At 43.4% G+C, this 26,691-nt stretch overlaps 1 protein-coding gene across 3 annotated transcripts in view; it reads left to right on the top strand.

The window, feature by feature from the left end:
• The first annotated feature begins 214 nt into the window (after positions 1 to 214).
• FAM114A1 (family with sequence similarity 114 member A1) overlaps positions 215 to 26,691 on the top strand; it is a 69,292-nt gene continuing 42,815 nt past the window's right edge. The window contains exons 1-3 of one of the 3 annotated variants that reach the window (XM_066280040.1): positions 215 to 297; positions 9,208 to 9,554; positions 21,427 to 21,514. In XM_066280040.1, the coding sequence (XP_066136137.1) occupies positions 9,216 to 9,554; positions 21,427 to 21,514 (427 nt within the window). In that variant the 5' untranslated portion in view covers positions 215 to 297; positions 9,208 to 9,215. Of the gene's footprint in view, positions 311 to 946; positions 1,013 to 9,207; positions 9,555 to 21,426; positions 21,515 to 26,691 lie in introns of those variants that run through there. The other 2 variants (XM_066280041.1, XM_066280042.1) reach the window with 2 other exon arrangements.

Genomic DNA, 26,691 nt, shown 5'->3' with positions numbered 1-26,691 from the left:
GCCCCTCCGGCCCTCACCACCAGCGCAGAGCTGGAAAAGCCGTCTCCCCGGCAGGGTCAGAAGCGCAAGTGGGACCCTCCCAGCCCGAGGGAACGGGTGCCGGGGAGCCCCCTCGCTCCGGGGCTGGGGCGGGGCGCACGCGGGGCGGGGCCCGGCCTAGCCGGCCGCGGGGCGGGGCAGTCGGCCCCGTGTCCCCCTCCAGGCCCGCCCTCTGGCCGCGTCCCCGCCGGCCCTGCCGACGTGGCGGGGCGGGACCCGCCCGCCCGGCGCTCCCGCGCGCACTCGGCCGCCTGAGCGGTAAGAGCCCGGGGTACGCACTTTTGGTCCCGGTCCCCTTCCCCCGGGCGGGGGGCGGGGGACAGCGGGGTGGTGGGGAGACGCCGCAGTCGCTCCTGGTCCTGGCCCTGGCATCCCCCCCGCTTCGTTACTGAGAAACCTTCGGCAGGGACTTGTCACCGGGCGCGGCCCCGGGAGGACCGGGCTTGGGACTGAATGACGGTCTGGGGAGGCGCGGCGGCGCGGCCGAGGGCCCTGCGTGGGTGCGGGCGTGTGAGTGTGTGTGTGTGAGTGTGTGTCGCTCCGGGTCCACGCTCATGCACACACCCACACGCCCGCACTCCGGGTCTGCACCCTCGGCCCGCGGGAACCTCCGCGGAGCCTGCCTTGAGCTCCCGATGTATCCAGTCCCGGCACCAAGCAAGACTGAAAAAGTTTCCCCATTGTCCCGGGTCGGAGTCAGAGGAAGGCTGCAGGGTCCAGGGAGCCAGGGGCGCAGAGGCCTCCCTCCTGGGGTTCGCCTGCCGTTGGATATAGAAAACCGGGCGCAGGGCCTTGACCCCCCCACCCCCACCTACCCGAGCTCATCATCCCTCCCCCTGCAGGCCCACGCCCTGCCTTCCACCCCAGCCAGCATCCTAAGCTGGCACCACCTCGATTCACAGCCCCCTGATTGAGTCCGGCTCTCTAGTCCTGCCCCACTCACCCAGTCTTCTGTGTTCTCCCCTGGAACCTGGTGAGTATTTCCAGCCCTCTCAAATCAGGCACCTGAGCTTCATTGCCTTTTCCTAGTAGAAAGATATCTCTGTATAGACAGACTTGTGAGGGCCATACTGTGCCCTGCTGAACCCTGCAGTTACCATCCTAAACATCTTGAGGGATACAAACAGGTGGCCTTTTTAAAATCAATGTCTCTTGAACTCCAGAAAACCTCAGCCAACCTGGGGAAATGAGGGATGGAACCAGCTTTCTCCTCAGAGGCCTCTTTCTGCCCTCATTTCTTCTGGTGGCCTTTTTCCTGCCTCTCTTATATTGATTCCATGCTCTCTCCTCCTTTCCTTCATCAGAATCTGAGCTCAGGAAAGAATCTCATCAACTCCTCACATTGCAAGCTGTAAGCAAAAGAATGAACCTTTCAGGGTGGAATTTGAGGCACACATGAGCCAGTGCAGAAGGAATCAGAGTGGGTGGGGGCCTGCCTGAGTCTCAGGGATTCAGTCCATATAAGTAGTCTTTTATTTATAAGACCAGCCTAAATCAAACCTTGTTTCTCTTTCATCAGTACCAAACAATATATTTCCATTCAGTAAATATTTGAGGGTAATAAACCAAACTAGGTGCTTGTGTGTCACGGTCCTAGAGGAGACAATGGCGTAGGAACAAATACCCCTGATAAGTGCAATGGAAGTAAACTAAATTGCAAAACATACTGCAAAAAGATCATGGAAGAGGCAGCAATTCATTCTTTGAAGGGCACAGGACAAAGACTATACTTTTAGGGATCATTTCTATAGTTGGAGGGCGCAGGACAAATTAAGGAAAATTTCAGAGTAAAAAGTGACATCAGGCACTGAGAAACAAATAGGAGTTTTCCAGGCAGTAGGAGGCAGGGAAGCCTGGGCAGAGGAACCGGCTTAAGCAAAGGCAAGGAGGTGGGAAGGTTTATGAGTTGGTTGGGCTCCCCAGTGGAAAGTCTAGTGTGGCAAGAGTATAGGGTGTGTTGAGAGTTGCAGGAGGCAGAGAGAGAGACTGGAACTGGGTTATAAAGAGGCCACAGATGCTGTGCTAAGATGTTTAGGCCTAATGGTTTCTAAGCCAGAAAACAAATAGTTCCCCATGTATGTTTCAGAAAAATACGTGACAGACACATGGGGTCTAGACTGGGGCCTGGGTCTGTGTCCTTGTCAAGTTCCATAGGAACTCTTACAGACTGACTAAAATCTCTCATCCAGAGTCTTTGTGCCTGGTTCTTTACTGACCAGCACTTTTTTTTTTTTTAATTGGGGGAAGTGATTTCACACAGGGCTTATTCTCACCAAATTCTTATTTTGCCAAATGAAGCTATTAAAAAAAAAATCCATCCACTACACCATTTCATAAAAATGAAAGACATTTTAATACCAAGAAAAGTGTGAAGGCTAAACATGCAAGATGAAGGTAGTCCTTTACATTTAATAAATAGATTGGTGAAAAACTCACTATCTTGTCCTCATTTTTCTCTGTCATCATGGACCGGTCCCAGCCCTGCAGTCTGGTGTTTGAGAACCAAGTATTCAGAGCTTCTTGTCCGTCCTTACTTTACAGAGGAGGAAGTGAGTGAGGGAGGCTGTACTCCCACAGCGGGACAGTGGGGCCACAACACAGCTCTTTCCACCTCCGAATACCATCCCTCCCACCCTCGCTGTTCCACACAGACATCCATCCTGCATATCTAGGATTCATTTCTCATGCCAGACATTTGCATCCCATCATGCCTAAGTAACCGTATCAAAGCCATTTTCACGGCTCTCCCTTGCACGAGGTCAGTCTAGGTCATCTTTCCCTTTTTTGATACGCTGTTTTGCGTCATCATTTAACTCATTCGATTGCGTTAGCTAAATCATGTCCTGGGCCTTCACTGACCAGGAATAAAATATAAACATAATACTCATTTTTTCTGAAGGCTAGTACTCTTTTAAAATTATTTTTAGAATTATGATACTGCCACTCCAATACCTAGCATAGTTCTGGGAGCATTTTAAGTAATGACTGAATTTACTAGTGAAAAACCGAAGTTATTCCCAGCCCACAAAGGCTTCTTTATATGCGGCCCTTCCTCTGCTTGGAGTTTACTGAAGAAGCCTCCTTGTTTCTATGGGTTGAATCTCCCTAGCATCAAAGCCACACACTTAGCTGCAGTGACCAGTGTTCCAGACCAGAAATCAGGAGAGATTTCAAAGTCTGACGGCCTGTGGGGCACCCAGGCAGAGATGGAGGCTGTCCCAGGAGACAAGCATGTGTCACGGCGATAGTCCTGGTGGACTCCCACAGGAACCGCTCACACACAGCTGAGTATTTAGAGCACACAGTTTTTGATGGTTTCAGGCAAAAGGACACCATCTTAGAAAGGATTACCCTCTCCTGTCGTAATAACACCAAAAGTAAATAAAGGTCTACCAAAACAGACAAAAAATATATCGCTTGTTTTGGTTTTGGTTTAGGGGGAAATGTAGACCTGTAATAGGTAGAAGTTAAAATAAATTAGTGATAAGTACAGCTGGAAGTTAAAGTAGGGCTGAATATTATAGTTACCGTTTTTACTATATAAACCAGGGGTCCCCAAACTACGGCCGGTGGGCCGCATGCGGCCCCCTGAGGCCATTTATCCGGCCCCTTCCGCACTTCCGGAAGGGGCACTTCTTTTATTGGTGGTCAGTGAGAGGAGCACAGGACGCAGTATGTGGAGTACTGTATGTGGCAGCGCCGCAAAGCACTGCCTTGCTCACGTACAGTGATGCGGGACGCATGTGTCACGGCTCTGGAAGCGTGTCATATCACTTGTTACAGCTAGCAGTGACAAATATGGAACCGGACATTGACCATCTCATTAGCCAAAAGCAGGCCCATAGTTCCCATTGAAATACTGGTCAGTTTGTTGATTATTTTTTTTTTTTTTTTGTATTTTTCTGAAGCTAGAAACAAGGAGAGACAGACAAACTCCCACATGTGCCCGACAGGGATCCACCTGGCACGCCCACCAGGGGCAATGCTCTGCCCCTCCGGGGCGTCGCTCTGTTGCGACCAGAGCCACTCCAGCGCCTGGGGCAGAGGCCAAGGAGCCATCCCCAGCGCCCGGGCCATCTTTGCTCCAATGGAGCCTCGGCTGCGGGAGGGGAAGAGAGAGACAGAGAGGAAGGAGAGGGGGAGGGGTGGAGAAGCAGATGGGCGCTTCTCCTGTGTGCCCTGGCCGGGAATCGAACCCAGGACTTCTGCATGCCAGGCCAATGCTCTACCACTGAGCCAACCAGCCAGGGCCCAGTTTGTTGATTTAAATTTACTTGTTCTTTATTTTAAATATTGTATTTGTTCCCGTTTTGTTTTTTTACTTTAAAATAAGATATATGCAGTGTGCATAGGGATTTATTCAGTTTTTTTTTATAGTCCAGCCCTCCAATGGTCTGAGGGACTGTGAACTGGCTCCCTGTGTAAAAAGTTTGGGGACCCCTGCTATAAACAGATGTAAAAATGTAGTCTTTCTGAAATCTATAAGTTATCCCTAAGTATTTTTTAGCAGTATTAGTTCAACACCATAGAGCCAACTTCTTGGATATTTCTGAAGCAGTGGCTTCGTGTTGCTGGTTGAAGGCAGACCAGCCACAGAGAAGAGAGGTTTTGCTGCAGCGGTTTTTCTAGAATCAAGGTGAACTGGCCTAAGGCTCTTTGGGGTGGCGGCTGTAGGTTTCCTCCCAGGGAAACCTCCCTACCAAGGGATATTACCACGAAATTCTCGCCAGAGTTCTGCTGCTCAATTGCAGGTATACTAGCAGCTGGGTTCAGTTATATGATGGCTTGTTCCTGTGAGGTTGATGAGTCCTGTCTCTGTCCTTTTAGGCCTCTGGGGAGGACTCTGGTCACCTTATCAGCTTCAGGTTTTGGTGTTCTCCTGCAGTCAGCTAGGAAAACAAGAAAAATTCTGCTCTCAGATAGCTGCTGGGCTCAATGTCTAATGCCCTGGTAATGGAAGGGCAGAAAGAACCTGTACATTATTTCTTGCCAGCCCACATACCTTAAGTCCCATCGCCATTTCATCAGTGAAAATGATTTCTAGGATCCCTTCTGTTAATTAGCACACCCCGGAGTACCTGTCTGAGAGGGTGAAAGTTGAACCCTCTCAAGAGGTGGACTCTCAATTACAGATATTGAAATGCTAACTAAAGACCTCTGGAGAGCATGTTCCTGAATAGGGCACTTCAGATGTTAACCAGCCACCACCAGGTGGTAATGACAACCCACACACCTGTCACTTGGTGTGTGCTGAAGTATTTTAGTATTATGAATGGTATCATAACACATTTAGGGCAAAGCAGACACAACAAAGTATCCATCATGCTTTTTATTTTCCCACGAACGTCTATCACAGCCAGGTTTATGTTCCTGCTTATGGAAAATTGAAATAGTTTGGAGCTTCTTAATAATCCTAATTAATAATAAGGATTTTCAAATTATCTTACAAAGATCTTTCAAATTACCTTACAGTGTCTATGACCAGCTATTGATGAACCAAAAATGGTATAAAAGTGATGTCTCAGCATCATTTACTCATAGAACCATTCTATACCCCTGCCGCTAGGACCCCATTGAGGATAGGATAAATCAGGACAGAGAACTCTTTAGGCCATGACAATCAAACAGTGTCCTTAGGCCATCAGTCAGTACACTATACGTTTTCTGTATAGGGCCAGATAGGAAATATTCTAGTCTTTGTGACTGTGGACCATATGGTCTCTGTCACAACTATTCAACTCTGTTGTTGCAGTGCCAGAGAAGCCACAGACAGTACATAAACAAATGAGTGTGTCTGTGTTCCAATAAAACTTTATTTACCAAAACAGATGGAGGGCAAGATTTAACCAGCAAGCTATAGTTTGCCAACCTCCATCCTAAGCCAGTCCTGACACGGTTTTCACAAAGATTTTATGTTTCCAAATGATGACAGCTTTTCAAGTACCCTTTTTCAGTCCCGCTCCCCTCCCATGAACCACAAGAACTATCCTTTTCTGCACAGTGGCCTTGTATCGTTCTTTACTGTTTCAACTAGGCATCAACCACACTCATTGACAGACCATCTCCAACCTTGAATAGCCTAGGTAATTGAGGAAGTCTGAGTGCCACACAGACTTTTGACACACAAAAGTTAAGAAGAAGACGTGGTGTTAATAGTAAGACAACAGATTTCCTTTGGACAGTAAGAGATGTCCAACCGGCCATTAGAACTACTTATCCAGAGGTCGAGTTTCTTTATAACAGCATTATTAAGATATAACACTAGATAGTGTATATATATATATATATGTATATATATATACTTAGTATATTAAGATGTAATTTATATACCATAAAATTCACATACTGCAAAATTCACTTTCGAAGTATACAGTTCAGTGGTTTTTAGTATATTCACACCATTGTACAACCATTATCGCTATCTAACTTTAGACCATTTTCATCACTCGAGATAGAAATCTGAGCCCATTAGCAGTCACTCCTCATTCGCCTTCCCTTCAGCCTCTGGAAACCACTAATTTACTTTCTGTCCCTATGGACTGGAGGTAGACATTTGAGACTCACAACAAGAAAGTGATATAAAACAGGAATGTGATTGACAAGGGGGAGAATGTAGCAGGAAAAGGAAATAGCCAGACAACAGCTATTTGAGGGAACGAGTGGGTTAGTGTGTGCACTTGAGTTCTTTCTAAGTCTGTACCACCAGGTGGCCAGTATGTTAAATAGCTTTTGACATACATGGTTTTAAGAGCAACATGAGATTTGACCAATTGGTAAACACCGAGGTCAACAAAAATACCTATGGATTGGCCTGACACTTGGCTTCTTGTGTAGTGAGAACACTGTGTTCATTTTATCTAAAAATAATTGTCTTGAACTAGCCTCTAGATCTGTGCTCTCCAGTAAGGTAGCCACTAGCCATTTATACCAATGTAAAGTTAATTTTAAATTATTTAAAACTAAATAAACTTTAAAATTTATTAAATAAAATTAAAACTAGCCACATTTCACATTCTCAACAGCCACATGTGGCTGTTAGCTACCACAGTGGACAGTGCAGATATAAAACATTTTCATCATCACAGAAAGTTCTGTTGAACAGCACTGTTTTATATCATATATATGTGATAATGAGTTTTCTGCTTTGTAGGTTGTTTCATAAGGGCTACATTCCTCATTTGGCTTAATACATCACTTCTCTGCTTCCCATTTTATCCTCGTGTATCCCTGTCCAAACTGTAGTCCAAGCAGAGCCCAGGCCTTCAACAGCTGGTACCCAACAAAGCACACTTATGTGTATGTGTGCCTCTTTCTCAGTGTGAATCTCTGACAACATGGCATAGCTAAATGTCAAGTATCTTTTGATAAGTTCTTAGAGATTTTCTATGCTTATTCTCTTTATTGCTACAAATATAATTAATAAAGTCATACTAAATAAATAATTTCACAGAAACGAATGGTGCTCCTGGTTACCATATGCATATCCCTACATACCAAGCACGAGATCCATGAAAGGTTAAAGCTAGCAGTGTAGGTTTTATTAGTTTCCTATTGCTGCTGTAACAAATTATCACAACCTTAGTGGATTATAGCAACACAAATTTATATTCTCTTACAGTTCTGAGGTCAGAAGTCAAAAATCAGTTTCATTGAGCTAATGTCAGAGTGTTGGTAGGGCCGGTAATCTCCTGAAAGGAGAACGGTTTCTTCAATATTTTCAGCTTCTGGTAGTCACCTGTATTCCTTGGTTTGTGGCCCCCTTCTTGGTCTTCAAAGTGCATCACTCCAATCTACAATCTCTGCATCTGTCATCACATCACCTTTTCCTCTTTGGTTATCAAATCTCCCTCTGCCTCTCTAATAAGGACACTTGGGACTTCATTTAGGACCCACACAGATAATCCAAGATAATCTCCCCATTTTAAGATCCTTAATTTGCCTGACCAGGCGATGGTGCAGTGGATAGACCGTCAGACTGGGATGCCAAGAACTCAGGTTCGAGATTCCAAAGTTGCCAGCTTGAGCGCGGGCTCATCTGGTTTGAGCAAAAGCTCACCAGCTTGGACCCAAGGTCGCTGGCTCGAGCAAGGGGTTTCTCGGTCTGCTGAAGGCCCGCGGTCAAGGCACATATGAGAAAGCAATCAATGAACAACTAAGGTGTCACAATGCGCAATGAAAAACTAATGATTGATGCTTCTCATCTCTGTTCCTGTCAGTCTGTCCCTGTCTATTCCTCTCTCTGACTCTGTCTCTGTCTCTGTAAAAAAAAGAAAAAAAAAAAAGATTCTTAATTTGATCACACCTGCAAAGTTCTTTTTGCCGTATAAAGTAATATTTACAGATTCCAGGAATTAGAATATGAATATCTTTGGAATATTGATTCAGTCTACCCAAAGGTTACATAAAGTTACTTATTGGTTAAAAACATTCTACCCCAGCAGCCTTAATACATTGTTGACTGCTCACAAGTTAACTCATGTTTGCACTTCCATTAGCTATTTCAATTTTTGAAACTCAGGGTAATATAGGATTATTGTATTAGTGACTCTTTGCCCTGAGGGTTGAAGTTCGAAAAACAGCACACCGTTCTATATTCTCGTGCAGCCTCCTTTTCTTCCCACTCCTCCAGGCGTGAGACAGCAAAATCGAAGGTACGGTAAACAAAAATAGTCACAGTGTCGAGCCATCTAAACTTGGATTCTCTTCTAACCACTCGCAGTTTGAACGTACATATCAAGGATATTGTAAAATCTTTCTTCGTCGTGTTCAATCCAACTAGAACGTGGAAAGTGGGTGTTTCAAAAGGAAAGCGCAGCGAAACCAGATATATTTTGTAAAACATGTTGTGTACCTTTACATGTAGATGATTGCTATACAGTATACCACACCAAAAAGATTACTAAAATATATAATATGTATAAAATATAATATGTAGCAGATATGTACAAAGTTTCATTTAAATTCATTATGTATAAATAAAGTATACTGAAGTTTATTTAGATTGTTTCACTTTTATACTCAATTCCAAAAAAAGAGCCGGTGACATGAGATAACTTCCTCAGAAAATTGCCGGTCAACAATGTGTTAATTTAATTATCCAGAGATTTGAATGAAAGTTTAACAATTCAGATTAAAGCAGAAGGTTTTTATTTGTTATCCTTTTGACAGATAATAAAATGTCTGATGATGCCGGTGACACTGTAGCCACTGAAGACAAAGGAGAAATAACCGAGATGCCCAATACTGATTCTTTACCTGAAGATGCAGAAGGGCACTGTGATTCAACTATGATTTCCAATGAGCCAACACTTGCTGACCCCAAAGCAGATGTGCATGAAAATGCAGCTGTTGAAGGTGCAGAGACGGGGCACCCTGGGCATCCTGAAGACACCAGTCCGGGGGAGCCCCCCCGCAATGGAGCAGTGGCTGGAGATGCGCTTGCCGAATGCATTGATGCCGTCAGCCTGGAGGCGGAACTTGGATCCGAAATACCTCTGAAAGAACAGAATAGTCTGGTAGGAGTGGTGCATTCGATTCAGTTCAACCTAAGTTCTTACTGATACCAACCAGGCACACAGATTTGTGCCACGCCCTGCGGGTGGGGGATGGAGGTTCAGAATACACTGTGATATCACCCCTGTCATCAAAAATGTGTTGTGTGATGAGAAAAGGCATATATGAGAATAGTTGGTCATTATAATATCTGTATTTTGGTAATTGTGTTAATAATAATAACAGCCACCAATAATTAGGTACACCCTCTGTGCCAGGCACTCCCGCTAGCCACTTTATTTATTTTTATTTATTTATTATTTTTTGGGGGGTATTTTTCTGAAGCTGGAAACGGGGAGAGACAGTCAGACAGACTCCCGCATGCGCCCGACCAGGATCCACCCGGCACACCCACCAGGGGGCGACGCTCTGCCCCTCCGGGGCGTTGCTCTTTTGCAACCAGAGCCACTCCAGCGCCTGGGGCAGAGGCCAAGGAGCCATCCCCAGCGCCCGGGCCATCTTTGCTCCATTGGAGCCTCGCTGCAGGAGGGGAAGAGAGAGACAGAGAGGAAGGAGAGGGAGAGGGGTGGAGAAGCAGATGGGCGCTTCTCCTGTGTGCCCTGGCCGGGAGTCGAACCCGGGACTTTCACGCCAGGCCGACGCTCTACCACTGAGCCAACCGGCCAGGGCCCGCTAGCCACTTTATATGTATGTCATTCACTCCATACTACAGTTCTTTGAGGTGCTAAGCTGGAATATTATTAACCTCAGTTTATCGACAAAGCGAGAGATTTTAAACAACCCAGTAAGATATTAAGCTACTCAGGAGTAAAATGGAAAATAATGTAGTGTTGAACATGAGCCCAAATTATTAATGCACCTGATTCCACCCTAAACAGGTCAGTGTTTCTTTGACGTCACTTATATTTGAATGCACATGTACAAATCCACTGTGGAGATATTAGACATTTGGATACTTTGTTATCATCATACACCTTCCCGCCTTCCAGGGGACCAGAGGCAGAATAGGTTCTGTGCCTGCATCTGTCTCTCTGGAGGAAAAGATAGACGACTGTCTTCCCATGTGGTACCTCGTGCCACACCTACACAGCCATTGAGCTGGGTTTTGTGGGCATCTCACCTCCGTCCTCCATCCATGCGGGGACTGGCGGGGATGGGGAGGCGCACGGCATGACAGGAGAGGCGGGCAGCTCTCCTCCAGTCCTGCCCTCTGGACCGACGGTACAGGCTGGGGAGCTGGGCGTCCCTCAGCCAGCCCCAGCCCGGCTCGTCCCGGAGCTGGGCGTCCCTCAGCCAGCCCCAGCCCGGCTCGTCCGGGAGCTGGGCGTCCCTCAGCCAGCCCCAGCCCGGCTCGTCCGGGAGCTGGGCGTCCCTCAGCCAGCCCCAGCCCGGCTCGTCCGGGAGCTGGGCGTCCCTCAGCCAGCCCCAGCCCGGCTCGTCCGGGAGCTGGGCGTCCCTCAGCCAGCCCCAGCCCGGCTTGTCTGGGAGCATGCCACCTCGGGTCACCTCCTCGAAGGGACTCTGCTGCATGCTGTGAGGGAGGTGAACTCAACAGGAGACCGAGGGCCTGGGCTCTCATCCTACAACTTATCAGTAAGTCTGTTAATTTGGGCAAGACACCTAATTTCTCTGTGCCTCCTTTTTTTCCTCCATAAAATGAAAAATTTGTACATGGAGACCACTAGATATCCTTCTGACTAATGTTTTATAATTCTTTTATTCAAAATCAACTGTTAAAATTTTTTTTAATTTTTCAATTACAGTTTACATTCAGTATTATTCTGTATTAGTTTCAGGTGTACAGCATAGTGGTTAGACAATCATACAATTTACAAAGTGTCCCCCCTCCCGATATTTTCAGTACCCACCTGATATCATACATGGTTTTTACAATATTACTCTCACCCCTGTATTTTACTTTATGTGACTGTTTTGTAACTGCCAATCTGTTCTTCTCAATTCCCTGACCTTTCTCACCCAGTCCCCCAAAATCAGTTTCTTAGTTTCCTTAGAACTGTTCTAAGACAGAGATGGGCTTTCTCGGGAAGGAGGGTGTTTTCCATGACTGGAGATGTTTAAAGAAAACCAAACAGTTATTTTACAAGGATGTCAACTGGGAGTTAGGATCAGATATGGTCAACATAAACGCACAATTTTGTTTCGCCGTCGGGGATTCGGAACTCCGAGACCAGAGGTTCCCGACTCTAGCTGAACATTTCAACCCCTGGGAAGCTTTAAAACATACTGAGGCCGAGGTCTGTGCTAGTCTGGGCTCTCCATGGAAACAGAACCCATAGGATCATATTGATTTCTTATACCTAAAAAAACCTATACACCTGACTCTGAAACCTGTTTTCACTCCACACTATCCCTCTGTTGTGGGGAGCATTGGTTCCCAATTTTTATTACAAGTGCTACTGTTAATAAATACCTTTGTCCATTAGGAAAAATATACCTTAGCCCCACCATTCTGACCTGAGATGGTTTAAAGAAACTACACAAGTTCCACTAATCCAAAATGTATATTCTCCTGATGCCTAGGTTATACATTTCAATTTCAGACTTCTAATAATTATAATAAGATTGTTAATAAAGGTAGCACAATAAAAAGTCTGTAGGCTGCTATACATCTGCCTTCTTAAATTGTTTGAGCTAAGAGAATAGATCCTGCTTTTGAAAGCACTTTATAAACCTCCTTGATGCTACAAGGATGAGCTGGCAGGCAGAGATACCCCCCTCCTCTCCCTGCACACCACTTTCAGCTTCCAAGGACTTCGTAAAGGTGAGCATTTCCTCATACTGAAGTATTATAACAGTATCGGGACGGAAATGCAAATATTGGCCACAGAATTAGGACCACGGCTCTGGGTGTATGTGGGTGGTATTGCCCCCAGCAGCTGAGCTAGAACCAAGGTGTGGGAGCAACACCTGTGAGCATGTTTGTTCTAAGAAAGGCAGAAAGCTGATAGGGCTAGTTGGAAGGGTATCACTTTCATCCAGGTCATGTTTAAACCCTTCTAGGTAGTTGAAAATTTAGTCTCTTTTTAAGGATTGCCAGAAAAGGAGTTTCTACTCTCTCTTTTGGTAACCTTTTATCTTAAGTTAATATTAGAAGTCGGTTTTGTGGCTCATTTTCAAGTATTGTTCACTTGCTCTATTCTGTTTGCCCTTTGTTGGACACGTACAACAAGTCGTCTTGCAGTGATGAAAGGCAATTCTTTTTCTGATCCAGAAGAGGCTGAACGCTGCAAAAAAAATATCTTGAATCAAAAGTTCATTTACAAATTGACTATTTGGATCTTGAGCACAGGCCCTGAAGCATGGCAGGTCTTATAGGAAAACAGCCAAATTAGAAAGCCTATTTTATCCAAGGTATCTCTGAGTCTAAAAGCATCTCATCATCCCATTTCAAAAACTTCTATGGGAAAAAGCCTGCTTAAAAAAACCACACAAAACACTGGTAGAATAGCCTTTGAGAAATTATAAGACAGCGTCTTCTAGGATACACTAGATTTTGTAATACTGTGCTTCAATGTGTATATCTTTCTAAAAATGGTTTGTATCTGCATAGTTACTTTGGGTATGGGGGTCCCTAAAAATTCACAGTATTAGCTTCACCTTTGCCAGAGTCAGCACAGCGGCCACAATGCAGCAGGGAGGGTGATGTGACCAGAAGGGGCCTAGAGAAGAGGGAGAGGCCGGTGGCCCTGGCAGCCACTCCATAGGCCTGTGCCTTGAGGGGTCACACCACTCCCAGTTTATGCACTCAGAGAAGCGATCTCATCTCTGGCGCCCCTTCTCTTTCTCATCCATTCTGATGTGCAGACTAGACGCCATTGAGTTAAGGCTTCCTGCAGGAATCCTCATGAGATGTGTTGGACAAGATTCTTGAAGTCCTCTATCAGTTCCATGACACCATGTGTTATGTCCGGAAATCTGAGTCATGCACCTGTCTTCAGAATGCCCACAGTCTAGTTGGAGAGGGCAGTGTTGTATACAGCAATTGAAGAGCATGTTCTGTAGTACTAGGTAGGACAGGCACAAGGGAAGCCTTAGATGGAACATTTAAATCAGTTTTAAGGAGTCAGGGAAGTCTTCAGCCTCAATTCAGAGATGGTTTTCTTGGATGCCAATCAGGAGTGATATTTATTCCCAGAGATATTATATTATTATACACTAGTCCATTGCCCCCTAAAAGATCCCATCTAGATCAAATGTCCCTAAGATCTATTTTTTTTTTGAGAGAGAGAGACAAGAAGGGAGAGAGATGAGATACATCAACCTGTAGTTGCATCACTTTAGTTGTTCATTGACTGCTTTCTCATATGTGCCTTGACCTGGAGGCTCCAGCTGATCCAGTGACCCCTTGCTCAAGCCAGTGACCTATGAAATCATGTCTATGACCCCACTCTCAAGCCAGTGACCTCATACTCAAGCTGCTGAGCCCTTGCTCAAGCTGGCGACTTCAGGGTTTCAACCTAGGACCTCAGCATCCCAGGTCGATGCTCTATCCACTGCATCACCACCAGTCAGGCCGTTCCTAATTCTTAACACCAAGAAATGTGACCCAGAGTAAAAAAAAAAAGTCATTTCTACTGTTCAACACCAATGCATAGGATAATTATGAAGGTAAAGAATTTCAGAAAGTACTCTCTAAGGAAAACATAGATCACCTCTGGTAGTTCTCTCCCTAGAAAAGGAAAAGAATGGTGTTTAAGTCATAAAATTGCTATTGAAGGAGGCAGTGAAGAGGGAACATAGGCCAAGACATGCTGGTAGCAGACTGTTGCCTCTTCAGTGAGTGAGTAGAGTTTGCTCCAATTCTGATTATTTCCCTTTTTAAACTTGCTCTACATGATGGCACTCAACAAGCAACCAGGTGGATGCTGGTGCCAATTGGCCATATAGGGCAGTGCTTCCCAAATCTGGTGGTGTGTTGGAATCACCTGGGAAGTTTGTTAAAATTCAGATTCCTGAACTCTACACTGTAATCTAAAAGATCACAGTAGAAGACAAGACTCTATTTTTAAGTTCTCCCAGCTGCTACTTTTGCAGTCAATCTGCGGACCAATGCTTGGGAACACTAATGCTAACACTAATGCGAGTCAGAGGATTGGTGAGATTAAGAAGAGAGAAGATGGTGAGTTCAGTATTGAACATGCCATGGGACATATAAGTGAAGAGGTTTTATGAGCAGTTGGCTATAATGGTCTAGAGTCCAGGAGAGAGAGAGATCTGGAGGCCATGAGTACTTGGATATTATTTAGTAATGGGAATGTGTCAAGTTGCCCAGCTGTTATATTATAATAATAATAATAATAATAATAATAATGAAAGAAGAACAGAAATCAGTGGCTTGGCCTTAGAAGGCTCCTATTTCTAAGCCAACTTGGTCATACACAGTTCTTAGATTCTTTCTGACAGGTCATGAGAGCCAACAAAGAAATTGAGATGGTGAGCCATGGCTGGTTGGCTTATGGCTCAGCGGTAGAGTGTCAGCCCAGTGTGTGGAAGTTCCGGGTTCAATTCCCGGTCAGGGAACACAAGAGAAGTGCCCATCTGCTTCTCCACCCTTCTCTCTCTCCTTCCTCGCTATCTCTCTCTTTTTCTTCTGCAGCCCAGGCTCCATTGGAGCAAAGTTGGCCCCAGGCACTGAGGACAGCTCCATGGCACTAGAATGGTTCCGGCTGCAACAGAGCAACGCCCCAGATGGGCTGAGCATCACCACTTGGTGGGCATGCCGGGTGGATCCCAGTAGTGCACATGTGGGAGTCTGTCTCTCTGCCTCCCTGCTTCTCACTTCAGAAAAATACCAAAAAAAATAAATTGTTCATGAGACCATTTTATTGTTCCATCCTTTGAGGTGCTTTGACCACCATCCTGAGTGAAAGGTTTACTTAAGGCAAATGCCTAGAATTTTAGAGGCAGGGTTTTCTTTCCTTATAATTGGCATCTAGAAACCAGAATTCCCCAGAACTTAGAACTTGATAGGAGACCACTTGGCACAGGGCAACCACCTTTCTTATACCCTATTCATGTAAAGGAAGACTCTCTAAAATATATTTAATCAGCTACAAACCTCAAATACTTTTAATTTCACCATCTGGAACCCCTTTCAGATATTCAGAATGCTAGTTAATAGTCTACCATGTTTACCAGTTAAAACCTGTTTCTGCAATTCAGTATCCTGATTAGCAGAGCATCAGACAATAGAAGTGCATATTTAATTTGAGTGTTGGCAGCACTTAGATTGTAATTTAATCTAAGGAGCCCCCGTAATGTCACAGTATGCATGTGGAAACTTTCCAAAGTGGACTGAAATCATAATACTAAAGAATGGACCAAAAAAGTCCGAGTCAGAAATAGAACAGGGAAGCAGTGAGCATAGAGTATTTTAAGAATGGTGGGGGGGGGGGGGGGGGGTTAAGCTTCAGATGCTATGAAGAAGTCAAGAAATAAAATGAGTCAATGGCTTTGACCTTGATGAGAAGGGTTTCATGAAGTAGTGGCCATGGGAGAGTTACTGGTGGGTGGAGGAATGAAGAGGGAGTAGATACAGAAGGGAGCTATCTTTTCTAGGAGGCAAAGAAGAAAGATGTGGAGCAAAACACAAGATTACGTTTGAAAGAAACGGTTTGTTATTGTGATTTTTATTTGTTGATTTTAAGACAGAAAAATTGGGAGTATGATTAAATATAGAAAATGGCCTGCAGAGAAAGATTGAAAAGTCAGGAGAAAAGGGAAAAACCAACCTACCCAGGCCCAGAGGAGTCTGGTGGGGGTGATAATTGTAGCTAAAAGGAAGATATACTTCCATAATATTGCAAAAAAGGAAAGAATTGTCAGTGGAGGTGCAGTAACATTTAATCTGTGTTTAGATGGGTTTTTGGTGTAAGCCAATATGGTTTTGTGCATAAAAAGGACTACCCAGATTTAATTGGGATTATACAATTAGTGTTCAATTTATTAAGGTCACTAATTTAGAATTTTATTTCTCACTAGGCTGTATATTCATCTCACAAATTTTTATTTAGAAATTTAGCAAAATTGAACACTTTCAAGGGGCTTTTGATTAATGCCTGTTCCTTTTTACCAATTTAAACATGTTTAAATATTTTTAAACAGCAACTATAAATTTAATATGTTGTATTTCTTTTTTAAGTATCTCATTTATCTACTTAAACAAAACCTTGCTAAGCACATAAGAAATGTTATAAATGAATTACGATCATAGAGTAGACCTGAAGACCTTTTAGATGTTATAATAATATGCAAGGAAGATTTCAACTTAAAATTAGAAGTCTGATAATTTATTTTAGTTGGTTTTCAAGAATTGATGTTCTCGCCCTGGCCGGTTGGTTCAGCGGTAGAGCGTCGGCCTGGCATGCAGGGGACCCGGGTTCGATTCCCGGCCAGGGCACATAGGAGAAGCGCCCATTTGCTTCTCCACCCCTCCCCCTCTCCTTCCTCTCTGTCTCTCTCTTCCCCTCCCATAACCAAGGCTCCATTGGAGCAAAGATGGCCCGGGGGCTGGGGATGGCTCCTTGGCCTCTGCCCCAGGCGCTAGAGTGGCTCTGGTTGTGGCAGAGCGAGGCCCCAGAGGGGCAGAGCATCGCCCCCTGGTGGGCAGAGCTTCACCCCTGGTGGGCGTGCCGGGTGGATCCCGGTCGGGCGCATGCGGGAGTCTGTCTGACTGTCTCTCCCCATTCCCAACTTCAGAAAAATACAAAAAAAAAAAGAAAGAAATGATGTTCTTATCAGTCAAATTCTTTAAACCTTAGTAGTACAAAAAGACCAAATATGCACAAAAGTATCAACAGCTTGACTTTCTGTTTTAAACCTTTCTATGTTTAATTTTAAGTCTTCTCAGAGTTGTGTGATCCATATTCACAGAGGACGAAAATTACCTGGAAATAACTGAGGCCATTTTCAAGCAAATATTTTGACAGAGTTGCAGGCATCCAGAGCAATTCACCTCCTCCCAGAGGTCACACTGAGTCTCTTTTTGGAGAAGCTATGTCATGTGTTCCAAAACTTAAAAAGGGTTTGATGTCACAGTTCTCATCACTCACTCCCATAAACATGTATTATGCACAGTACCTGATTCTTGATCTACACAAGAAAATAAGACAACCAGGTTGATCTTTGATCTTTAAGACAGATTCATTTATTTTCGGTCTAAATATTAAAGACCTTTGAATTCTATGGAATCTAAAATTCGTACATGTTTTGCTATCTAATAATACCATGGAACTTTATAGCCTAAAACAAATAGATGTATTTCCTATTGAAAGATCTTTATGTAAGACGCTAGATATATAAATGTCTTTTCTATTTAAAGAACTTCAAACTTAGTGGTATCTTTCATTCTTTCATGTTCTTAGGACTACACAATGGTTATACAAGTTTAAATGCCCTCCATTTGAGTTTTGGGAATTCTTCTTCATCAAACCAAATCTGATTTGCTTATAAGATGATGTCATTCTTCTGAGATTTTATGGGGAGGAGGTAGGAAGTTTAAAGAATTCTCATCCAATGACTTTATTTTCTCTGTAAAATAGGATGTGAACCTATCTGATAAAGGAAGTGGGGGTTATATGGCATGAGGATGAGAAAAAGCTTTAAAATAACCGTATTTGATAATGGAAGTTCTGAGTAGATCCATTCCGCCTACTTTATAGTCTCATAAGTATGTGACCAAGCCAATTAAAGTGGAGACAGTCCTCCTAAGGAGATATATTTATTATTCATGTTGAACATTTATTTTATATAATTTTTATATTATATGTGCACATTTAGTCATTTGAATACTTGCCACTGATAAATATTCTCTGTAGCTGATCAGGAGGTCACAGCTCAATGTCAAAGGAGTTTTTATTAATAAAGCAATTGAAGTTGTCACTTATACTGCAAAAAGTTCTAGATTCATTTCACACTTATTTCCATTTGCTAGTCAATTACCAGCTGTCAGAACACATTAAGTATTATAAAGTTGAGTCAGAAGCTGTCACCATTAAGTGTATTAACTCTCCATAATCACATAGGTAGTGATTTTTCCCATAAAAGCATGATACTAATCATCAGCTTACATCTGTCTTCATGATGGTATAAAATTGCCATTGGCTTCCATCACCGAAGCGAAGTAAATCAATATAGACACTGAAAATGAAAGCTTACAGTCATGAATCATGAGTACTTCCATTCATGTTAACAGGCTTCTCATTGTTTCCAGCAGAAAAAAAAAATGTCAGCCAACTTTCAAAGCTTTTTACTTCTTGGTGTTAAAAAATAGTTTATTGTTGTTATTATTACTAGTTAACACTTATGAAGTATTTATTAAGTGCCAGGGACTATGCTCACAGCTTTATATGAATGATTTTTTTTCTTATCTTTGCAATAAACCTCTGAGGCTATTGATTCTTATTCTTACAGTGCTTATAATACCATACCTTGTGTTTTGTAATAAAGTAAACAATGGCTTACAGGACTTGAGTAACTCGTTGCCCAAAATGGCAGAGCCTGGAGTCAAACCCAAGCAATTTAATTTCATAACCTCTTCTTTTGACCAGTCGTCTCCATTAACGGCTGGTGTTTGATATTTACTAGATGAATCCGTTAGGAATAAATTTGGGTGCAAGTAACTAAAATCCAACTTGTAATAGCTTATAAAATAGCAATTTTTTTCTTAATTAACAGAAAGAACGGAGATGGCAGCTACTTACAGTGGTTTAGTGGCTCAGCAGTGCCCGGACCAGTGTTGGGGATTCCCTGGCCTTTCTCCCTTGGCAGCAAAAATGGCTGCTTCTGTTTCAAGCACTGTGTCCACATTCAGAGTGGGAAAGAGGGAGGGGAAAGAGCTGGCGCTAGCCATAACTGTATGATTTATTATGAAAGCAAAACTCTCCCAGTTAGATCTCACTAGTTTAGAACTGTTTCACATGTCCGCTCTTATCTGCAAGAGTGGCCGGCGGCAGGGGCAGGGGGGTTGGAGATCATTGCTGGACCAGCCTTGGGTCAAAAGTTATAGAATCTACAGGCTTGGTAGGAAGTTTTCACTTCCTTCTTAACTACTTTTTCTTTTCTTTTTTTGGAGTGAAAGAGCTGTGATTCTCCAACACCTAATTATGTTCTTGCCTCATTTTCTAGAATGTATTCCTAGACATTAAGAGAAAGCCATGGTTTTACTAATTGGACCAGAACTAATCAGTTACAGATAATAAAAACTATTGCACACTTAAGAAAATAGATGAGCCTGACCTGTGGTGGCATCAACCTGGAATGCTGAGGCTGCTGGTTCGAAACCCTGTGCCTGCCCAGTCAAGGCACATAAGACAAGCAAGTACCTATGAGTCGATGCTTCCCACTCCTTCCCTCCGCCTTTCTCTTTCTCTCCTCTCTCTAAAAGCAATAAGTAAACCCTTAGCCCTGGCCGGTTAGCTCAGCGGTAGAGCGTCGGCCTAGCGTGCGGAGGATCCGGGTTCGATTCCCGGCCGGGGCACATAGAAGAAGCGCCCATTTGCTTCTCCACCCCTCCCCCTCTCCTTCCTCTGTCTCTCCCTTCCCCTCCCGCAGCCAAGGCTCCATTGGAGCAGAGATGGCCCGGGCTGGGGATGGCTCTGTGGCCTCTGCCTCAGGCGCTAGAGTGGCTCTGGTCGCAACATGGCGACGCCCAGGATGGCAGAGCATCGCCCCCTGGTGGGCAGAGCGTCGCCATGGTGGGCGTGCCGGGTGGATCCCGGTCGGGCGCATGCGGGAGTTTGTCTGACTGTCTCTCCCTGTTTCCAGCTTCAGAAAGAAAAAAAAGCAAAATAAACAAACAAATAAATAAATAAAACCTTAAAAGAAAAAAAAAAGATGTGCAAGAAGACAGATAAATTTCAGTTATTTATTGAACATATACATGAATTAAGCACTCATTATATGCCATGTGCTCTTCTTGGCTCTGGGGATATATCAGTGGAGAGGAGGAGGAGAGAAACCCACGCACTCACTCGTTATGCAGGAATCTCCTGGAACCCAAGACAGGAAGGCAGCAGAGCCTTGAAGAGGACCAGGGAGTGGGGGCTGAGAGGGAGTCAGGAACTCAGACAGCTCCTCTGAATGACTCTCCTTCGTTCTGCTCACTCTGCTTTCTCTTCATTCTTAGTCTGCACGGTGGATAGAATACGGTCACCCTACATTGCCCAAGTTTCCATCTTCCATTCAAGCGCCAGTCTTTCCGTCCCAACTCGAATACCTAAGCAAGAGAATTTGAATCTACTAAGCCCACGGACAGGGAGATCCACGGTTACAGGGGTCATTGTGAGTGGAGTGGACACTTTGAAAGGAGTCTGCCTTAAATGGTTACCTGGTGTTGCTGCCATCTCCATACTCATTGATGTTCTTCCAGACACTCTGCCTATCACCCATGCCAAAGCTCCCCCCTGCCACCCCAAAGATTTGAACGTTAACTACCTTGAAGAGTAAAATTGTTTAGTTCTATAAAAATTGTATGAGCCAAAGTTATTTTGAACTTTTTCAAATCACTCTTTACCCTAATCTATTAAGTCCCCACCCCCACCCCAGCACGTGTGCACACACACACACACACACACACACACACAGCCCTGTCTCTGTCTTCCAGATAAAGGGAGATTTGGGTCTTGGTTAACATCAGATTGCCTTCTCACTTCAGGCCAAGCCCTCGGAAGCCACCACCACTATGAATCAATTTGGTTCAAAGTACATATTGCAGTGTGTGGGGGTTGGTGTATTCTTTTATGGCCCTTGGTGGGGATAAAAAAACAAACTTCGCTTTGTTTCAAACCAATGCATGTTTTTCAATTTGGGGATGACCTGAATTGCTGACCTTGTGACCAATCTGTTTTTCTACAGGCTGTGGATTCCCTGCCACGTGGAGGGGGATGGGCAGGCTGGGGCTCCTGGGGCAAGTCTCTGCTCTCATCAGCATCTGCCACAGTAGGTAAGCACTGTATCTTGCATTTGAATGGGTAAAGTCCAGAAGCCTAATAGGATGCAATCGTTTAATCATATCATGTGCTGACAGTTTAACATTAGCTCATCAGATAATCATTTTTAGTGCTTACTGTCCTAAGCGCTTCATGTATAGTAACACATTTATTCCTTAAAATAACCCTATAAGGGGTATGCTAATCCTCTCCATTTTGGAGAAAAGGAAGCTGAATCTCAGGGAGGCAAAGACCTTGTCTGAAGTCAGGAGTAGCTGGGTTGAGATTTGAACCAAGTAGTATGACTTTTTATATAAAAGCCACTATATTATATTGACTTAAATATATAAGATTTAAGAATTAAAATATAAGATTTGAGCTTTTAAAAATATATTGTTAAAGCTTTGTGCTTAGCATTCCAATTGAAGTTTTAAAACGTACAACTTGCCTACCCTCTAAAATGGGTCAGGAACCTTTTTGGCTGAGAGAGCCATGAACGCCACATATTTTAAAATTTAATTCCGTGAGAGCCATACAACAACCATGTACGTTATGCATTATCCAATAAAAATTTGGTGTTGTCCCAGAGGACAGCTGTGATTGGCTCTAGCTACCCGCAACCATGAACATGAGAGGTAGGAAATGAAAGGATTGGAATACATGAGAATGTTTTATATTTTTAATGTTATTTTTTTTTATTAAAGATTTGTCTGCGAGCCAGATGCAGCCATCAAAAGAGTCACATCTGGCTCACGAGTCATAGGTTCCCGACCCCTGCCCTAAAAGGACCTGTAAAAGGCACTTTTGAGGTATCCATAAAAGGCACTTCATTGGCAGAGCATTGAAATACAAATAGAAAAAACTAGGCAGGTAGGAAGGATAAATAAAATATATGAAATATATCCCAAGGCTAATAGAGTTACTGTAATTGAGCATTGATCTTAACTCTGAGCTCTGTGGCTACCAGTCTTTCTCACTGAATGATAAAATATAACTTAGTTTACCTTGATAAATTTATTGCTTTCCTGGTATAAACTTTTTGATGCAATTTCTTATATTGGCTTTTATAGAAAGAGATTATATGATGGACAATGTCTTCATTAGTTCAGATTTGTCAAAATACTTTTCATATATCCATTCTTATATCCACATTTCATGAAAACTGAGCACAGAACATCAACATGCCTAAGATAATTTAGCAAAGGCATCTTATATGGAAGGTAGAAAGTGAGGAGCAGGATAGGGAAGCCACAAGTAACATAACTTTTACATCATTTAACTCCGGTGTTTCAAGATATAGTTCATGGCCATGAGCATCTCACGATGGGCCATCATTGGTCCACTCTACTGTTAAACCAGGAGGGATAGAATGGTCTGAAGGTCTTTTGTCCCACTACAATGAACCATGGTCACAAACAATTTAAGGACCAGATATCTAATTTGATAAAATTTAGACATCCTGGAAGAATGGATAGATTATCTCCCCTACAGTAGACAATAGTAAATGTCACCCTGTCTGGCAAGAACCTGGAGAGCAGATGTTTCTCTATGCTAATTGAAAGGTGTCACAAACCAGTGCAACTAGTAATTCCAGGTCCCAAGTGGGAACAGTGCAAAATTAAGTAAATACGCTTAAAGAATTAAAGAATGGGTTTGGGAGGGCTCTACAATTGCTGCTGGCAAGAAGAGAGCGTGCCCAAAAACTGCATCTTACTTTATTATAGGGCAAAGTGAGGCCATTAGGAAATCAGTGAGATCTCTGATCACATTTCCAAGGCAACCTAAGAATTTTACCAAGTGCAGAAAACCCCCACCAAACATAACATCTTAACTTTACACAAAACAGAGGATAGAAGAAACTTGCCTCCAGTCTTTCCGGGAGACATGGGGGGTAGGATGAGTATCAGCTAACATGGAGGTGTGGGGAAGGGCTTAGCCTTTTACAACTTTAATCAGGCAAGTGAGGTAGGGGGTGGGCAGACTGTCAGCTTACAGCCAGTTCCCCACACCTCTGTCCCCCAAAATTCTAAACTGCAAAAACCCTGTTGGCTTGTCGGTCCCCAACAGAAGGGGCCATGTATACAGTGGATACTATGTATAGAGATGGCAGAATTAACCAAATTAAAGCAAAGAAGCCTGTATTGTTGTTTGAACAGGACAGATCTCTTCATGAGAGTGAGAATAATGCTTCCCAGGAAAAATGTTTGGCTAACAAGTGGATCTTGCCACTGGCATCAGTTAGGAATGACAAGCTTTCTGAACCAAAACCTACAAGTGTGGAGTCTGGAAGTTTTTGAAATTGGGATAAGTCATAGAAAAATGAATAGTATGGGACCAAATTTACAGCTGTCCTCATGATTCATGCCATAAGTAAAGTGTTCTGGGTGCTTCCGGTTATAATGGTGTCCAGAGCTGCCCTGGTTTATAATGAATTCAGTGCTTCTGGTGGTTGTTTTATAGACAAAGGATATGCTTTAATGTTAACTATAAGTTCCTTCCACAGTGAATATAGAAATCAATTGCCCTGTGGTAGCTGTTCCCAGAGTTTTCTTGTGCATGCTTACAAGGGCACCTGCCTGTATGTAACTGCTCTGCCGTGGTTGGTCTGTTTGCTATTGTTTGTCATCGGTCCCCAGTTACACCCCAGCCACATCATCTGACTTCAGGCTTCTCTGAACCCGTACAAGGTTTCCCATCCAATAACTGACAGTTTGTCTGTTGAGTTTACTATCTAGCATCTTAGGTATCTTGTGGGAATCTGACCTTTGCGTATATACAGCCTAGTGCCACCTTGGTTTCAGGGGACTGTGCTGCAAAGTCTCTGGGTTCTGTTATGAGTTCAAGTATAACCAGTAGATCAGCGGTTCTTACAATATATTTTTAAATAAAATATGTATTTCCAATGGCTTTAGGCGACCCCTGTGTTTTGGTCGTTCGACCCTTGCCGGGGTCACGACCCACAGGTTGAGAACCACTGCAGTAGATGATGTGGCCTTACTGCTTGAAAAGCAGGGTGTTATTTCTGTGGCAGGCTCGTTTCATCCTGGTGGACACTTACCTTTTTGACTTGATCAGAAGTCAGTGTCTAAATCTGGAGCCTGTGCTTGTGTTCATTGTTGCTCTTGAAGTTTCCCTGTGTCTAAGTTACCATGAAGATGATATATATTGTATCTTATTAATGTTTCAAACACTTAAAAATTCTGGTGGTTCTCACCTAGCTCTGAGTAATTGACCCAGAAGAGCCTGGAGAGCTAACTGCTCACGAACCAGCACGATCACTGTGCCAAGCACTGTCGCCACCTTCCCTGTTAGGGTTGGTGGAGATACGGTGTCTCTGAGATTGTATGGCATTCGCACATTGGCCTAGCCCTAGAAGATATCAGAATGGTGTTTGGCACATCCTCTTGCACTTGCATTTCTTTTGCTGTGTAACAAATTACTGCAAATTTAGATGCTTAAAACCACAGACAGGGTGGAGCAAAAGTAAGTTTACAGCTTTAAGGACGGGAAACAGTTTATTCTTGTATTATTATTTATTCACTAGCTGTATCCGGCCATGCGTTGCTGTAGCTCAGTCTGGTTAAATGGAAAAAGAAAGAAAAGAGAAAGCGCATGTTTCTAATATGTTTAATTTCACAATGCTTGTGGGTATACAGTATATTTTTTGTTCTACTGTCTGTGCAGATATAGAGATTGTCTGGTTTGCCGAGTCTAGAACACGCAACATATAATTGTCCATGTGAGAAGCAATCCGTGTGTAGATCTAAAGTGCACAGTTCTAAAGATTGGCCCTGAGCTTTGTTAATGGTGATTGCAAACGCCAATTGAATTCGGAACTGCAGTCTCTTAAATCGAAATGGCATATCCGTTGGAATCATAGGAATGCGAGGAATGAGGACATCTTCACCTTTGAAAGGTCCTGTCAAGATTGTTGCTTCTACAACGTTACTCATTAATTTTTTTACTGCAAGCCGCATGCTGTTGCAAAGCTTTGGCTGGTTGATATTTCGCAACATGATAATCGGCACGCCGATTTTCAATTGCAGTACGTGCGGTGGCATCCCTGGCAGATCGAGTGAATTCAAAAATTCTGTTGGATAATGAACTGCTTCATCTGCTTCCACAACAGTGTTGACGGATTTGTATGTGACTGCCTCGCTTTGAATGTTAGACTGAATAATATTGTTAAGAACAAAGATTGTCATAGACATCTTTGTTCTTGGCCACAAGAATAGCTCATTCACTCTGCCAATCATGATTCTTATAATTGGTTTGAATATTGGGAAATACTTTTTCAACCAATTCTTCTTTTGACGTCACTAAATTGCAGAAGTTATGAGGCAATGAAATTCGTCCTGAGGTCAGATCAACCGGCACCTTTCTGTTCCCAATTTCCAGCAATTGACTTGAGAATATCTCAGCTGATCGATCGTTTTGCAGCCGGACATACATATTTGTAGTTAGTTTTAACGTCTTTACATGTCGCCACAAAGTAGAGTATTTCAGGCAAGCATTTATTTCATCCGCTGGTGTCGATCGAGGAATTACAGGTAATGTTTGCCTGAAATCTCCTGCAAGCAATATTAATGCGTTCCCAAATGGTCTGATGTTTCCACGCAAATCTTGCAATGATCGATCAAGAGCCTCAAGCAATTTTTTTTGTGCCATTGTGCATTCATCCCAAACAATAAGTTTGCATGTCTGCAATACTTTTCCCATGCCGGATGCTTTGGAAATGTTGCACATGGGAGTTTCAATGAATTGCATGTTCAATGGCAATTTCAAAACAGAATGAGCAGTTCTCCCACCTGGTAGAAATTCACAGCTATTCTGGATGACGCAAGAGCTAAGGCTATGTCATTTTGGGATAAAAACACACGTGTATTCGAATGCAGCATTATTTCAGAATTTCAAAGCAATCGGTGAAGAACTTTTGGCGGTTTAAGATTTTGAACAACCGAACATTTACATTTTTATTTATATAGATTATTGTATTATTTCCTATATGAACAACTGGAAACCTACTTTTGCCCCACCATGTACATTGGTTAGCTCACAGTTTCTGTGGGGCAGGAATTCAGACACAGGATAGCTAGGTCTTCTGCTCAGTGACTTAACAAGACTGAAATCAAGGTGTCTGTCTGCCTGCTGCATTCTCCCCTGATGTCAGAGTCATCTTTCAAGGTTATAT

This window comes from Saccopteryx bilineata, chromosome 5, assembly GCF_036850765.1.
Source record: "Saccopteryx bilineata isolate mSacBil1 chromosome 5, mSacBil1_pri_phased_curated, whole genome shotgun sequence".
In the NCBI taxonomy this organism is placed as follows: domain Eukaryota; kingdom Metazoa; phylum Chordata; class Mammalia; order Chiroptera; family Emballonuridae; genus Saccopteryx; species Saccopteryx bilineata.
The sequence above is the reverse complement of the archived record's forward strand: the minus strand, read 5'-3'. Positions and strand labels throughout refer to the sequence as shown.